The sequence below is a fragment of the Oryza brachyantha genome, chromosome 7, assembly GCF_000231095.2.
Source record: "Oryza brachyantha chromosome 7, ObraRS2, whole genome shotgun sequence".
Taxonomy (NCBI): Eukaryota; Viridiplantae; Streptophyta; class Magnoliopsida; order Poales; family Poaceae; genus Oryza; species Oryza brachyantha.
The window spans coordinates 15,176,379-15,193,248 of record NC_023169.2 but is presented as its reverse complement, the minus strand read 5'-3'; the positions used below and the strand labels follow the sequence as shown (position 1 = coordinate 15,193,248).

The following is a 16,870-nucleotide window of genomic DNA, read 5'->3' as shown; positions in this document are numbered from 1 at the left end:
GGACCACTTAACTACTAATAGTATGGCAAACCCACGTTAACTTACTCAAATATCCAATCTAGTAGAGGTTTTCTTTCATCCATAGAGAGGTACTCCTATATAACTCCTTATACTTGAGATATACCTCTCCATATTCAGAGGTAATAAAACTGATCTCTTTTACTATTTGTGATCTTTTTCTTTCATTCATAAGAGGTATAGATGCATTAGTGTTACCTAGAAGGTATACACCATCACCGCAACCATATATACCTTTCTATACCTCTTTACAGCTAGAAAAATGTCATCACATTACTAATCGTAAACATGCTTTCTAAGCAGTTCAACCGGCTTGATTTTTTTTACGTCTCAAACAACGGAGATATATATAAATCTCTAAGGATCAAAGAAAATCTAAGGAAATAGGAGTAGTATTTACCATGGACTTAAGTTGGCAAATTAATGCACAAATGTAACTTGCATAGATGTGTAGAAACCAATCTTTCCGGTTGGATCTACAGACTAGAAAAGTTTTAGGCTCCCATTGTTTTGTTTTTGGAAGAAAAAACAAAATCGTGTTTTTACAAATGAAAAATAATTTTTAAGTAATATTTTTAATATGTCCATAGCAACTCAAAAGAAAAAAATATAAAATAAATCATGATAGGAAAAACTAAAATATTAAGTCCAAAATTAAGTTTTAAAATCCATATTTGGCTTAGAAACAAATGTAACGACGAAAGGATGGTAGTCTTGGTACCGTTTAAGGGTAAGATTACATCCCCTAGCGGCGTATTAAGGACCTACGTCAATAAAAGAAATCCAAATTCAATATGGAGTCGGTTGTTTATCAATTAAAAAACGTCAAAATGTAATTAGACATGTCTAGGTTACGAGTGTTTTACTTTAGTTTTCTCTACTATAAGAAGTTCTTTGATGATACTCACGTATCGGACCGGCCTTTAGACAAAATTATACATAGATAAACGATACTCCTACCAACAAACCATCATAAATACCCCACGACGATTGCAAGACAGTCCGCCGAATCTGGACCATCCATCATCCGATCCAACGGCCCAGACCTCGCGCAAAACCTCTCTGTAGCCTCACCATAGGCACCAAAAAAAGCAGCCACAGCCCACATCACACCACCAGCCGCAGGCGCCATCTCTGATCTTGCCATCCATTGATCCATCATGTTCAAAATAAAGAACCTTATACTCCTATATCCTAATGCATATTTAAGTATGTACAGACTTTTTTAAGTTACCGTCACATCAAATGTTTGTACACTAATTAAAAATATTAAATATAGACTATTAATAAAACTCGCTTCATACTCTGAACTATTTCGCGAGACGAATCTATTGAGCCTAATTAGTCTATAATTAGCGAATGTGAGGCTACAGTAAATATTTATTTATCGTGGTTTAATATAACTTAAAAATTTGTCTAAAGAAATAGTTTTTATTTATACAATTAGTTTTGTTATCATTCTATATTTAATATCCCTAAGTAATATCTAAATATCCGATGTGATAAGCGACTAGAAGAATCACTCACCCAAACAGCCACTAAGCATCAGCCTGATCTGCACTGCAGCAGTACAGCCAGCCTGAAGGACACCACACACACACACAACACTGGGAGAAAGACTGGGGTGCCACAGCATTTATCATCCACATGCACGCATTCATTGCCAACCCGATTTAACACCACCCTCTCTCCGTAAATTGTAATGGCGTCGCCGGGTACTACAAGTGCAGCAGCAGCAGCCATCAGCCGGTGACGACGCGCGGGTAGATAGGACAAGGGAGTGGGAGACACAGGGTGTGTGTGAGAGAGAGAGAGTTCGAAGCCGCCATGGAGATGAGCAGAAGCTGGCAAGAACTCGGCGTCGTCGACACCATCTACGAGGACGACCACGAGGAGGAAGAGGAAGATGAGGAGGGGGAGGAGTGTTTCGATTCGCCCACCATGTCGTCGTCTCCGGCGGCCACGTCGCGGTCGTGCTCACCTGCGCCGGCGGCGGACGCGCGGCCGTTCACCACGCCGCCGGTGCTGAAGGACGCGGTGCGAGAGTGGTACGTACGGACGCTGCTGTCGCTTCTGTCCGGTTCAGTGTAGTTTTGGTTTCTTGATTCTGTTGGCGATGGATTCAGAGGTGAAGTTTGCAATCTAACTTGGAGATCGATCGATTGAAATTCTAAGGTCGCGGGCGAACGGGCCGTGCAAGCCGGATGTGATCGTCCGTGTCCAAGAACATTGCTTCGCTCTGCACAGGGTAAGAAAGATCCTTCCTTTCTTGAACAGTTAAAACAATCACTCCTGGTAAAAATTCAGCCTTTCGTTCTGATTTGGAACAAACTCTTTTGTCGAATTTTCACCACGCATATCATACCGACTAGCAGAAACGGGACTGAATTTTCTAACCTGCTGCATTAGTAATGTCCTGCAGTCATGGCAGTTTCTTTTTTATTGAATAGATCATGCAGCAAGACAGCTGCATGTCTTCCGTTTAGAAACAAATTATTCATGGCAAATTAATATGGGTCCGGCTGGATACAAACAGACGGATGCCAACGCATGATCAGTCCACATCCATCTGGTCATACGTTCCCTGTGATGGCAAGAAATGGAGTTACTCACATCAGTTACTGTGCATTTTCATTGCACCAAAAAGGATAGTGCTCATATATTCACAGTAGTTACTCCCTCGTTGTTTTTTAGCTGAACTGCACAAGAATCCGTTGGGCAGATGCCCACTCTTGGCTATAAATAAATATATACACTATGGGGTATTTAGATTGAGAAAATTTTTGGAAAAAGTATCACGTCATGTTTGATCGGATGTCGGAAGGGGTTTTCGGACACGAATGAAAAAACGAATTTCACAGCTAGCCTAGAAACCGCGAGACGAATCTTTTGAGCCTAATTAATCCGTCATTAGCACATATTGGTTACTGTAGCACTTATGGCTAATCATGGACTAATTAGGCTCAAAAGATTCATCTTAAGATTTTTTCCATAACTGTGGTTTAATGTATTATTTAGGTGTCCAAAAATTCGATGTGATGTTTTTTTTAAAAATTTTTAGAAACTAAACCAGGCCTATATGCCTGCCAATTTCATCAATGTAGTTGCCACCGACCAATGTGACCTTCAATCCTTTATCCATCGGAACATGCATAAAACCAGAGATTATAATAATTGCATACTTAATTAAATTGAGCTGCATGAAGTGATCCTGCAAAAGGTTTGCGAGTAGGACAACTCTCCGGTGTATTTTACTCGTAATATTATAATACTAGTAAAAAATGGTAGTTTTGTACTTTGTTAATAACTTGATTAGCAATATTTTGTAATTTTATTTTTTTGCAATAAAGATCACAATAAAAAGTATGATATTATCTCTTTAAATTTCTACCACATCTAATATTATTGGTAGTATAATTTAATCATAACCGTTGAATAAAAAATAATCAATGATATGGATTAAATTTTACTATCAGTAAAATATACGGGAGTTGTACCGGAGACAGCCACTTGCGAGTAGCCGTGCAGATTAGTTGTGCTTAAATTTGGGCCAAGTATAGTAGTAAGCCCGCAATGCCACAGGTTCTCTGCCCCCACGAGAGGAACGGCTCCCAATGGGCATTGCAAGAGGCAAATAATTGATGACAATTCTGTAGCACATTTACTTCCCTGCCTTGGTCTGTGCACTGGGATGCAGGAGGATTTCTACCGAGTAAGCTTTCAGTAACCGTCAGTGAAGTTACTGCCTCGACAAGTTACTGTCTTTCATCCTCCTTGCACTTTTGTAAGCTACTGTATTGCTTCTGTATTCCTGCATTGGTTTACCAGCAGTGATTATTTTGAAGTTTGAAGTTTGAACTGATTCGACTGTAATACAGTGGTAGTAGTAGAAGCCTAGAAGAGGCAGATATCTTGTGCGAGGCAGTACACGGATTGCCTATTAAATTTGACGCAGTTCTACGGGTAATGTTGCTGGAATTCCAATATGAATATTGTGGTGGATTGGGACCATAGCATTTCGACGTACACAGACATAAGCATTGCATTCATGTTAACCAAACAAAAGGAAGATGTGAATAAATGTTAGGTTAGATGGACAGATCTTTTCAAAATTTACTACCAGTGTCCTTTCTGAAGTGTCATCTGCCTTAGCAATCTAGGGGGTGTTTCTTTCTAGGGACTTATTTTTAGTCCCTAGTTACATCGGATGTTTAGACACTAATTTAAAGTATTAAACATAGACTAATAAAAAAATTAATTTTATAAATGAGAGATAATTTGCGAGAAGAATTTTTTAAGCCTAATTAATCCATAATTAACAAAAGTTTACTGTAGCACCACATAGGCTAATCATAGATTAATTATGCTCATTAGATTTGTCTCGTGAATTAGTCTAAGATTATCGATGAGTTTTATTAATAGTCTACGTTTAATACTTCAAATTAGTGTCCAAACATCTGATGTGACATGGGGCTAAAAAGTTTAGTCCCATCTAAACAACCCCTAAACTGTTGTCAATCTGGCCAACCTTATTTTCTAGAATACTCCTAAGAAACCTTTAGTTGCAAGTTATTGCAGAATCATTAACTGCTCTGCTTATTAGGAGTTCTAGCACTACTCTGAAGATCATGTGCAGCTGTAGACTGAAATGTTTCCTGTGCTGTACTGTGCAATTCACTTTTAGTTAAGAATTAATGGAGCTAGTACAGTGTACAACCATAGTATGATTAAAGGCTGAAAAGAGAACTTCTGACAACTGCGAGATGAATAAACACATGAAAAAAAAAACTGTCTTTGTTCTTTTTCTCCCACGGGTAGCGAAGCAGAGCTGCGGCTGCATTGCAGCTTGCAGTTCTACTAGGGCCATTTCTGTTTGGAGTGCAAGCATTAGCCAAACTGCTGCCATTTGCAGTGCCTGCAAATAATCAAGATCCAATCCTTGCAACCCTTTGGCCTTGCTACATTGTGGGCTCAGGGAATCATGGAATCATTTGGCAATGGTCTTTTTCTCATAGTAAAGTTAAGATTTCATAGCGTACTGCACAAAACTTGTGGTTTGTTTTTCTCTGTCTCTCCCAGGACGTTGATGTGACAAATTGAGCGATGATTAAATGAGCTAAACATTATGTTTCTTGATGCGTGAAATTTTTGTTTTTTGGTTTATTCGTAGGATCCGATCACGTCGCAGAGCAGCTACCTGAAGCGGCGGCTGTCGGAGTCCAGTGACATCGCCGTGGACCTGCCGGCGGGCCTGACCGTCGACGCGTTCATCGACGCCGTCGCGTCGTGCTACGGCGCCGAGGTGGCGCTGTCGCGGGGGGGCCTCGCGGCGGCTTGGGCGGCGGCGGACTGGCTGGAGCTGCGCGCCGACGAGGACGGGCTGGCCCGGCGCGCGGAGGACTACTTCTTCCAGGAGGTGGCCACGGACCACGGCCGCGCCGCGGCGGTGCTGCGGTCGTGCACGGCGTTCCTCGGCGGCGAGGCGGCCGGCGCGGGGGCAGCGCTGCTCGTCCGGTGCCTCGAGACGCTCGCGTCGTCCGGGGGCGCCGACGGCAGGTGGCTCGAGGACGTGGCGGCGCTCCCCGTCGAGGAGTTCGAGGTCGCCGTGGAGGCCATGCGCGCGCGCTTCGCGCACGACCACGACCTCATGTACACCATCGTGGATCACTACCTCGAGGTAACTAAAATTCCCATCAAAATTGTTCCATTCACCTACTAGTTTTGAACTTTTGATTAGAACGCAGAGATCAAGGGGTGATTGTACGATATATTGTAAACGGAAATTAATTTATTAATGATTTTTATACCTATTTTAAGGTTTAAAAATAAAAATAAATTATCATGAAAAATTTCAAGATCACTTCAAATTAAACGTTAAAAAATTAAAAACAAAAGGGGATAGATGATGTTGCAAATTCACACAAAAATATTCAGTGAAAATTCATGCCAAGTTGTGTACACAACGGTACGTAGGTACTTGTGCACTTTTAGTAGAAGCGAACTGTTCGGCGCGTGATCCAATGACTAAAAAACGTGAGCATTTTGCTAGTGAAGGAAGTAGTGTGTCAGTTTGTTTTTGGAAGCAGTGCACTGTGGCGATATTGTTGCTGAATGCAAAGCAACCCTCGTAGGGCTCAACTCTATAATCAATATTCCTTGCTCCTAATGCAAGTCATGCTCGAGATGAGCACTATTTTCAGAAGCTAATTGCTATTTAGATGTAGAACCTTCATGCAGAAGCAAACTAGAGATGGAGATGCATCAGATTCTATGCTCTGAAAAATTACTTGTACATGCACCATTCATCTGAGTATTATCCTTACGCTTTGGAGCTGAGTGTCACTCGAGGGGCCGTACGTTCCGTAGCATGGAGAAGGGGTTAGTTATTCGACGTGAAAAAATATTAATATATTAGTAATGATTAATTAATTATTAATTATTAAAATATATTAATATGATATTTAAAACAACTATTTTATAAATTTTTTAAAAAAATTATTTAATAATTTAGGAAGTATGTGTGCGAAAAATAACTTAGTTATCTTATGGGGCGGCCGAGGTACTACAGGTTAGCCTATCCTTATCCTACCATGCTACGAGTCAAAGGAAGTTCAGCCTTGGGAATTGTGCTTCACCCTTCATTCTGCAAGTCAAATCTGGTGATATTTTGCTAGTAAAAAATTTCAGATGAATTTTACATTATCTCTTTCTTAAAATAAATAGTTCAAATCTATCATTAGATCAGATTAATCTATGTGGCTTCTTAGGAAAAATATCCTATAAAATTTTGGATTAGAGAAATACGTTTAGCTATATTTTAAAACAGATGGATTACTATTTAGGAGTTTGTTCAGATCAGACAAACTAGCACGGTGGCCCGTGCAGTTTGCGTGACTAGCATCGATATAAAATCCTTTCATATATTTTATTATGGACAAATGTGTTACGTAGTAATATAATTTAAATTCTAACCTGATCAAAATTATAGGTATGATACTATAATTAATATAGTGATTCGTATGTGCATATTTTAGTATTCTCTTAATAATACAGTAATACAAAGATATTACGGTATATTTGTTTATCTTCTTCTCTCCATCTCTATCTTCAATATAATAGTAGTTGCTCTCACTATCCCCAATAACACCATTTCAATTATTTTAAAATTTTTAATCCAAAATTTGGATTTTTTTTGAAACTATATTTACACATTGATTTTTTTACTTTTCTTTATTTTTAATTCCGAAATGTATTTCTAATCGGATTCTTTTTAACCAAAATTTTAGAGATTTCCTGATTGTATTTATAGATGTACGCTTACCTCAATATAAATTATTATAAATGTTTTAATCCAAAATTTGGATTGGATTTTTCTAAACTGTATTTATACATGGACTCTTTTATATTATTTTTCTTTTTATTTAATTCCAAAATTTTAATTTCAATCATTTTTTCAATTAATGTGGTATTTTCTGGCCTGTGAGAGTGAACATGAAATGTCTCTGGTCATACATATGTATGTGATTTTATTTTTATCTCTTATAGAAACAATGAGATGACAATTACAAATCCGATTGATGTGATCTTTTCTCGATTGATCTTTTCTCTTTTAATATTACTATTGATCAGGATTCTATAAGAGAACCCGATGTGTCTGGTTAATCTTTTTTCTTTTGTCCGATTGATCTTTTTTTTTCTTTTTTTCCTTCGATTAATCTCAGAATTTCTAGCCCGTGAGAGACAACGTGGAGGCTACCGGGATTCTATAAGAGAACCTGATGTGTCTAGTTGATCTTTTTTCTCTTATTTTTCTTCGATTAATCTTAGAATTTCTAGCCCCTTCAAGGATAATTATAAGTGAAAAATGGGGGCTATGTCATTTGATAAGCGCATTTAGATCAATTTTCTCTTCTTGTAATTTTATTATAAGTGATTTTTTGGGGATAAATGTAGTACATTATATGATTCAAATTAGGTAGGGTGTAGGCCATCTATTAATTTTCCAGCCTAATCGAAAGTTTTGTAACGAAATATAATACAATCGGCTTACAAATTTAGATCAATTTTCTCTTCTTGTAGTTTTATTATAAGTGATTTTTTGGGGATAAATGTAGTACATCATATGATTCAAATTAGGTAGGGTGTAGGCCATCTATTAATTTTCCAGCCTAATCGAAAGTTTTGTAACGAAATATAATACAATCGGCTTACAACAGTACAATGTGTTACTATATATTACTAAAGAAATTGAGTTGGTAAAAATTGAATAGGTTATTGAGACGTCTCTTATTCCGATTGATATTTTCTCTTGAGATTGTGTGCATGCTTAATACATTGCTAAACAGTATATTTATTGAAAGAATATGTGAAAGTTTCTTTTAAAAATAGATCAATTCATCTATTATATCTTTATAGCTATTAATTAATTAGTTAGTTGATATGTTTTATGTGGCAGTTACTTAAATAAATAACAAACGTGCAGTCTTTCAAAAGATACATGTCCAACATTGGTTAATTGAATGGTGACGAAATAAATTAGGTATATAGGATTAAATATTTTTAGTTTAAGGCGTTTCACATGAATACAAAGCATTAAATCCAATTGATTCTTTTCTGGTTGTTTTCCATCATATTAACGTGGACATCTCCGATTGAAATTTCTGTTTCTTTATTATTTATCCTCAGTGATTTTCCAGCCAATAAAAGTTAATTTTTAAAATACGTTTCCCAAAGAAACGATCAATCTACAGGGTCTTGGACTGTTTTTTTTTCTGTTTTTCTTTATTCCGATCCTATTAATATGGATGCAATTTGTTTTCCATCATATTAACGTTGACATCTCCGATTAAAATTTTTGTTTTTTTATTTGTCCTTAGTGATTTTCTAGCCCATAAAAGTTAATCACTAAAATATGTTTCCTAAGGAAAGAATCAATCTACACGGTCTCGGGCTGTATTTTTTTTCTTTTTCTTGATTCCGATCCCATTAACGTGGATGTAGTCTTCGATTGACTCTTTTTTAATTTTTTCTCATATTATTTTCAATTAACGTGGGATTTTCTATTTTTCTTATTTTCTGTCGATTAACGTGGGATTTTCGAGCCCGTGAGAGTGAACGTGGTGGCTCCTTTTCCTGTTACTTTATATATATAATAGAAAGATTTCACGGAAATTTTGGATGTATTGAATTGTTCCCCGCAAAAATCCTATAAAATCAATGCCTTCCGAAGGAACCATAACAGTGTCATTTCGCCCTTGCTCTCAAAAATTTTCTAAGTACATCATTGAATTTTGACATATCATAATTCTATGCATCTGGAGGAACAAAGTAAAAATGCACGGGTCGATGAATTTTGATGCATGGGAATGCAGAATCACAAGGGGAAGCTGACGGAGGAGGAGAAGAGCCGGGTGTGCTACAGCGTGAACTGCACCAAGCTGTCGCACCACCTCTTCATGCACCTCGTCCAGAACCCGCGCCTCCCGCTCCGCTTCGTCGTGCAGGCCATGCTCGTCGAGCAGCTCCACTCCCACCACTCCATGCTGCTCAGCGGCCACCACCACCACGCCGCCGCACCGAGCTCCGCCGCGGCGGCGCCTTCTGCTCTCCTCAAGGGCTCCCTCTCCGGCGCCTTCGGGGGTGGCTGTGGCTTCGCCGCCGCCGCCGCGGGGGACGCCGCCAGCGGCATGACGCTCGGCGACATCCTCCAGCGCGACGCCGTGCTGCGACAGTCCGCGCACATCAGGGCGTCCATGCAGGCCACCAGCCAGCGGATCGACAGCCTCGAGCGCGAGCTCGCCGGGCTGCGCACGCGCCTGCGCCGCTCCGAGCAGGCCGCCGCCGCCGCCGCCACGGCCACGGCATCGGCCGCGATAGACCGCGCGTCCGCCAAGTCCGCCAGCTTCCGGATCCCGCGCAGCCGGCTCTGGGACGGCGAGGACATCGTCGCGGCGCCGTCCACTGCCGCGAGGGACAGCACGAACGCCAAGGGCAATCTCAAGTCTCGGCTGGTGCTCGGGTTCAAGAACCTGTTCGGCCGGAGGCCAGTGACCGTCTCCGCGCAGCCTGCGTCCGGCGAACGCGCCGCTGCACGCGTGAACGACAAAGCCAGGTCTGCCGATGTGCCGGAGCTGGACGCCGACGCCGACGCCGATGCCGATGAGCTGGTTTGCAAGGAGGAGAGGACGCAGCCTCACCAGAGGAACCTGTCCATGGTGTGATCAGAGCAAGTGCGTTCATGGTGAATGCGATGCATATGCATGCATGATCTGTGTGGTATATACATCTATCAGGAGAAGTGATCTCAGCCTCATCTTGTTGCCACTATCTGTGCACGGCCATATGATATTTTCGCTGTTAATTTGTAAGTTCCTGCTTTTTTTATGGCAAAAATTTGGTCCAGTTGTACAACTCAAAAGTCAGCTTTGATCAATGAATGCTTAGAGAAATTACTGCAGAATTGCGGTCTTAACAGTTTCTTTGGTTTAATGCTAGCCTCAATGAAAAACCTGACAGTTCTGAATCAGATCCAGACACACCCTATTCCTCCAAAAAAAAGTATACGTTGTACCTTGCTGCTCACCAGCTAGAGATCGATTTTTCGCTAATTTTGAACAGAAATTGACAAATTTCGGACAATAGTTAACGGATTTCAAACAAATTATTGAAAATGCACCTCAATAAATCGAGTTCACGTTTTAACCGGCTTGACACACTCGAAATTCGCGAAGTTCAAGCAAGATCCCACGAAACTGTGAACCCTCCTATCTTAAAATTCTTCCATGGTGTACTTGGCTAAACATGATTGCCACACTCCTTGGAAATTATTCCAAAGCGTCCTTACCCAAAAAAAAAAAATCATTCATCTAAGGTTTCTCCCGTTGCACGTGTACTTGCTGATAAAAATCAAATTCCTACATGACGTACTTCACATTTGCCAATGGTGGTCATATATTTTTAGTCCTAGTGGAGCCTTAACTTCCGGAGCAAATTTGTCATTGTTCGTTGACAAATGGAAAGCTTTCACTCAGTTTAAATCAGCCATAAGATCATGTACTAGACATGAGAGGAGATAATTGGCTCCATTCCCTGTTATTCATGCCATGTCCTCTGATCTAGAACGTAGAAATTTCATTCCACGTGCATTTTGTAGCGTTTTCATATGAACTAAGTGTAATTTCCATAGCAATCAGGATGTTCCGATGATGGTCACAATATTGGGTCATGTCCTTGGAAATTGTAAAATCAAGTTCTGAAAGCCAAAATTTTCTACGCAAAAGCCAGTGCTCAAACAAGTACATACAAAATCGCATACAATCAAAATTCCAACCATTGAGTGCTATGCTAATGTTTACTCACATGGTTTATTATTTATAAATGAAAAGTAATTTGTGAATAAACCTTTTATATATAAATTTATAACGATTCAAATGAAAATGCTACAAAATAAGCTACAATGAAAAAAAATCCAAAGTCATCTTTAAAATTAATCTTTAAAAATCATATTTAACTATAAGCGGTTGTAAAAGCGAAATGATGGTAACATAGCATAAACCGATAAACGTAACCTCACTAAAACTGATATTTCCAGTCGTAAGTATTTGGCATTTATGTCAAAATTTGGTTAAACTTTTGATCATTAATTAAATATTGATTAAGCTTAATAAGTTAATGATATTGCGCTAGTGTTTTTTTTCATGTAATTATACCATTCGTTTTTGTTTTAAAGGATTCAAAAATCTATTATGGCAAAAGTTGGAAAAGTTTTGAAAAAAATTCACATAAATTGTACTGGTATTCATAACGAGTTGTCTAGCTTCCCATCGGCTGTTTATTGGTTCATCAGCCGCAATTAAGATTTAAATTTTAAAGCTTAATTCTATAGTTGATTCAGGTTCCATCATAGTCCATTTTCTGCCATTAGTTTCTAAACAACGAACAATACAAATAAAAAAGTTTTACCTATAAATTATTTATATTGATTTATTCATTTTTATATAACTTATCAGTTGTAGCTCAACTAGTCAAGGGTAATTGTCTGGCTTTTTCACGAAGAAAGCTGAACGACATATTTGTAAACGAAAAAAATGTGAATACAATTTTTATATATGTTCTTAGCAAACTAAAAGCATGAATAAAAAATAAACTATGATGAACAATCCTCAAAATTAACTCTATATTTTAGACTAAAAATTTTACAAAAGTTTCTTCGTAAGCACCCGATATCCCCCATAAAAAAAAGGAGGATATTTAAAACTGGAACTTGAACTACAAGCACTGTACCCAAAGTCAACTCCAGGAAAAAAAAAATCCTCGCATGAATAGTACCACCCCAAATGACACAATCCCGTCTAATCCCAGCCGTACACCTCCACTTGATAAGTGGCGCATCCACCGTCGGTCTCCTGCACCACCGAATCTCACTTCACACAGTTCGTCCCCACTTCAAAGCAAAGCAAAGCGAGCCGAGCCGAGCGTCACATCTCGGGCGGGCAAGCCACCAGCCAGCCAGCCAGCCAGAGCCCACCGCTCTCCAGATCTCCCGTTCCGATCTCCTCGGCGTCGGCGGCGGCGGCGGCGGATGGCTAGCCGGCGGGAGGGCCCCCTGATGCGCGGCGGCGGCGGCGGCGGAGGAGGGCAACCGCTCTCGCGCGGGTCGCGCATCGCGGCGGCGGTGGCCGTCGGCGTCGCGCTCGGCTGCGTGTGCGCGTTCCTCTACCCCGACGGGCTCCTGTCCCGCTCCTCCGAAGCCGCCCTCCACTGGCCTCGCCAGGTAACGGCGCCGCGCCTACTCCCGCCCCCCACCCCTTTGTGGAGGGGATCGTTGGGGTTTGAACTCCACGCCAGTGATTTTTGGTTTTGGGGAGGTCTCTGTTTTAGTTGGGGTTTTTCTAGTGTTAGGGGGGAGTCGAATACGATTCATTTGGACGACTTGCAACAGTAACGATCGTCGACGATTGGATCACGCAATCCTGGTTAAACCAGACACAAGCCTAAGAATTATAGGTAGTAAGGATGGTGTTCGTTTTTGTTCACTTGGAAAAAAATAAGATCATTTGTTTTTTCGAAGCTTAAATGACACGGAGGGAATTAATTGTTATCGACAAATCAATCAATCAATTACTTGGGATATACAGCCTTAAATTAGAGATTTCCCATTTTCCCCTTATTGTTGCAAGGCTGAAATGCTTTGTGATTACCCATGACCATGAATCTGGTGGGGTTGTTGTTACATCTGCTGAACCGGTTGGTGGAATGTTTGGTCCATGCTTGTTTACGATGTTGACGGCACACACTGACACTACTAGATTTTGCCACAGTAATGAGCATTGCATGTTAAATATTGATTTGCCCAATCACTAGTTTACTGGTTACCACTATGTTTGGCAGCGTTGCCTCCTGTAGCTTGTCACAGTATACCTTGTAGCAAGCGTCTATCATTTTTACCCATATATGATCCATGAACAAATGCATATAGGTTGGTTTTTATCAAATATATGTGATAGTCAAGGCACTAGCAATGATCTGAATCAAGAAATTAGGTTGAAAGAGAAGACAAAGCAAGTTAACTAGGGAAATGCTCAAATTACCGATGGTTATGGAGATAAAATTTTAACTTCAATGTCAAGCGAATGCTCTATTGATACTAAGTTTTTCCCCACTGTCACACACGCATACTCATCATGATTGAATTGCCACCTTTATTGATTGAGATATATGATAAGTTTTAAGAAAGTGAACCTTCTATCTTAGTTGTGCAGTTGTTATGTTACTCAAGGCTCTATTACTGAACTAGCTCGTACTACTTTGTTAAGGTCTTTTGCTGGATCTGTAGTTTTTTTGTGCCTTGCACTTATGTCTCAAGAAAAACAGCGTTGTTTTTTTTTGTTGCAAATCTTAATTTCCTGAGTAGCTAGTAGTGTTTGGCCGCGTTCGGCAGTTGGCGTAGTAACCTGCATGGAAAATGCAGCAGCAGATTAACATATGATTAATTAATTATTAGCTATGACAAACTTGAAAAATGGATTGATACGATTTTTTAAACACAACTTCCTTATAGAAAATTGTCTGGAAAAAACACCGTTTAGCAGTTTGGGAAGTGTGCGCCCGGAAAACGAGATAAAGTCATCAAAATGAAAGTTTATGGCTTAGTGCATACAACACTTACAAAGCAATCTTTGTAAGTGAGCTTGCACATGCATCCTTCTCGCATGGTATATCTCAAGTCATGAAAATTGCCAAATTGTAACAATTACCCTAGATCTTTTCCAGCCATTTATTGGCATAATGAAAACATCTTTTTAACTAAGAGTACTCAGTTACATTGCTACAAGCAAAAAAAAAAAAAAACAGTTCTAACCTAGGAGAAAAATCTTTTATACTTACCTGAATGCAGATGTATCAACCCATCAAAAAAATAAAAATGATGCAAGCATTCATCCACATACATAATAATACAAGAAAAAAGAGTGGGAGAGAGGCATTAATTTCCCTTCTTCCTCCATGCATACTAGCCACCGTTGGCCTGGTGCTTGTGCATGGAGTCATTCAGAACCTGCACAGCCATCAGCCAGTCATTAGCACACACCAAAACAACTCCACAAGCCAGCACGAGAGATAGAGAGGGTAAGTGGACCAATGGTGAGTAGCCCGCGGCGTGGTGAACCTTATCCATGGTACCGGCAGCAGTGGCTTGGCCGGGACTGGCTGCTGCTATTCCGCCTCCTTCATCTGCTCGCGCCACTGCAGCTGTTGGTTCTGGCCTCTGGCTTGTGGCTTATCGCTCACCATGGGAGACCTTCCCCTCACCTCCTCCTTGTGGTCATCTTTTTCTAGATACTACAATTCCTCCTTGCTGATGTCATGGACGTGGCGAGCCGTGGATTTCGCCAGCTTAGTTTTCGAGCACTCGGCGGTCCTGTTCCTCCCTCTCGGCTGCTGGATATATCTGAGCTGTGGCTCATGGGATTGACCAATGGCGGCTCGACTAGGTGCAGCTCGGATCTGTGTGGCAACAACTTCTACAGCCTATCTGTGCCCGCCGCGTGGTCTGCTTCCTGGCCCTGCCATGCCATCAACTCTGACCTCCTATGAGCTGCGCAGTTGCTTCCTCCCTGCCTCCCTCAGAGTGACGAGATTAAGGAATGGGATTAAGCCGTTCCTGTCTCCACCACCTTTCTCCTCTCGAGTGGATGGGGTCACAGGGAAGTGCACCATGGCCATGTGCTTAGGGCACTGGGTCCCATGTGTCAGTGATAGTGGTGGCGGTGGTGGCAGATTCATTGCCACCATCATTGCTTACATTTAAAGTAGTATAGATATCCTGCAAATATATACCATAAATTAAATGTGTATAATCTGTCTCCATACATTAAAATTGAATGCATCTTGTTTGTTTAGAATTTTGGTTCTCATTAGATAACACTTATGTAGTGATGTTCCTTTTGTTATCACTTGTCAAACATATGGTTTTACGATTACTTTTCTATCTTTATAGGCTGACTCAGTTGCCTGTGAGACTAATGAGGGAGTCACCAACCTAAAATCAAAGCTGGCATCGTTGGAGAGGAGAAATGCTGAATTTAGGAAGCAGATCAATGAACTAACAATGAAGCTTCAATTAGCTGGGCAAGGAAAAGATGAGGTTCAGTATAAGGCTGGTCCTTTTGGTACTGTCAAGGCTCTTAGAACAAATCCAACAGTTATCCCCGATGAATCAATAAATCCCAGATTAGCCAAGATATTGCAACAGGTTGCTATAAAGAAAGAACTTATTGTTGCATTGGCAAACTCTAATGTGAGAGAGATGCTTGAGATGTGGTTTACTAACATCAAACGAGCTGGGATTTCAAACTATTTAGTTGTTGCGTTGGATGACAGCACTGAAGCCTTTTGCAAGTTGAAAAATGTTCCATTTTATAGGCGGGATCCTGATGAAGGCATTGACAGCATTGGAAAGGCAGGTGGAAACCATGCGGTGTCTGGACTGAAGTTTCGCATATTGAGGGAATTCTTGCAGCTTGGATATAGTGTGCTGCTATCGGATATTGATATTATTTTCTTCCAGAATCCATTTGATCATCTTTACAGAGATTCTGACATAGAGTCAATGAGTGATGGGCACGACAATAGGACAGCTTATGGTTTCAATGATGTATTTGATGAGCCCTCAATGGGCTGGGCAAGATATGCACACACAATGCGCATATGGGTTTATAATTCTGGATTTTTCTTCATAAGGCCAACAATTCCTTGTATTGAGCTTTTGGATAGAGTAGCTGGTCGCCTTTCTCGTGAACCCAAATCATGGGACCAAGCTGTTTTCAATGAGGAACTGTTCTTCCCCTCACATCCTGGTTATGAAGGTCTTCATATATCCAAAAGAACCATGGATATATACCAATTTATGAACAGCAAAGTTCTATTCAAGACTGTGAGGAAAGACGCCCAACTGCGAAAGTTGAAGCCAGTGATTGTGCACTTGAATTATCATCCTGATAAATCAGATCGCATGAAAGCAGTCATTGATTTTTACGCCAATGGAAAACATAATGCACTTGAACATTTCCCTGATGGATCAGAATGATAACTGATTAACTGCGGTTGTCGTAGCACGGAAATGGACTTTTTTTTCTTTTTTATTTTTGGGTATGTGTTGCTCTTGGAACACTGAATGAAGACAAAGATTACTAATTTTTATAAAAGAGCTCATCACATTTTGGATCCCCTGTGCTTGACTTATAGACTTTAAACAGTTTCACTGAGCATCTAACTTGAACAGTTCGTATTAAATTGTATGGCACAAATAACAGTCTCCACTGTCCATTCCATCTCGCTGTGGCAACAATTATTT

The 16,870-nt window shown here is 40.4% G+C and overlaps 2 protein-coding genes across 2 annotated transcripts; both read left to right on the top strand.

Annotated features, from left to right (window-relative positions):
• Window positions 1–1,746: 1,746 nt before the first annotated feature.
• Window positions 1,747–10,525, top strand: LOC102713201 (BTB/POZ domain-containing protein At3g49900). The gene is made up of 4 exons (XM_040525731.1): window positions 1,747–2,066; window positions 2,194–2,266; window positions 5,189–5,695; window positions 9,390–10,525. Exons 1-4 carry the CDS (start codon window positions 1,846–1,848, stop codon window positions 10,236–10,238), a joined length of 1,650 nt encoding a protein of 549 aa, XP_040381665.1. The 5' UTR covers window positions 1,747–1,845; the 3' UTR covers window positions 10,239–10,525.
• Window positions 10,526–12,470: 1,945 nt separating this feature from the next.
• Window positions 12,471–16,743, top strand: LOC102712923 (arabinosyltransferase RRA2-like). The gene is made up of 2 exons (XM_006658688.3): window positions 12,471–12,790; window positions 15,515–16,743. The coding sequence occupies exons 1-2, from the start codon at window positions 12,599–12,601 to the stop codon at window positions 16,601–16,603; spliced, it is 1,281 nt and encodes a 426-aa protein (XP_006658751.3). The 5' UTR covers window positions 12,471–12,598; the 3' UTR covers window positions 16,604–16,743.
• The last annotated feature ends 127 nt before the right edge of the window (window positions 16,744–16,870 follow it).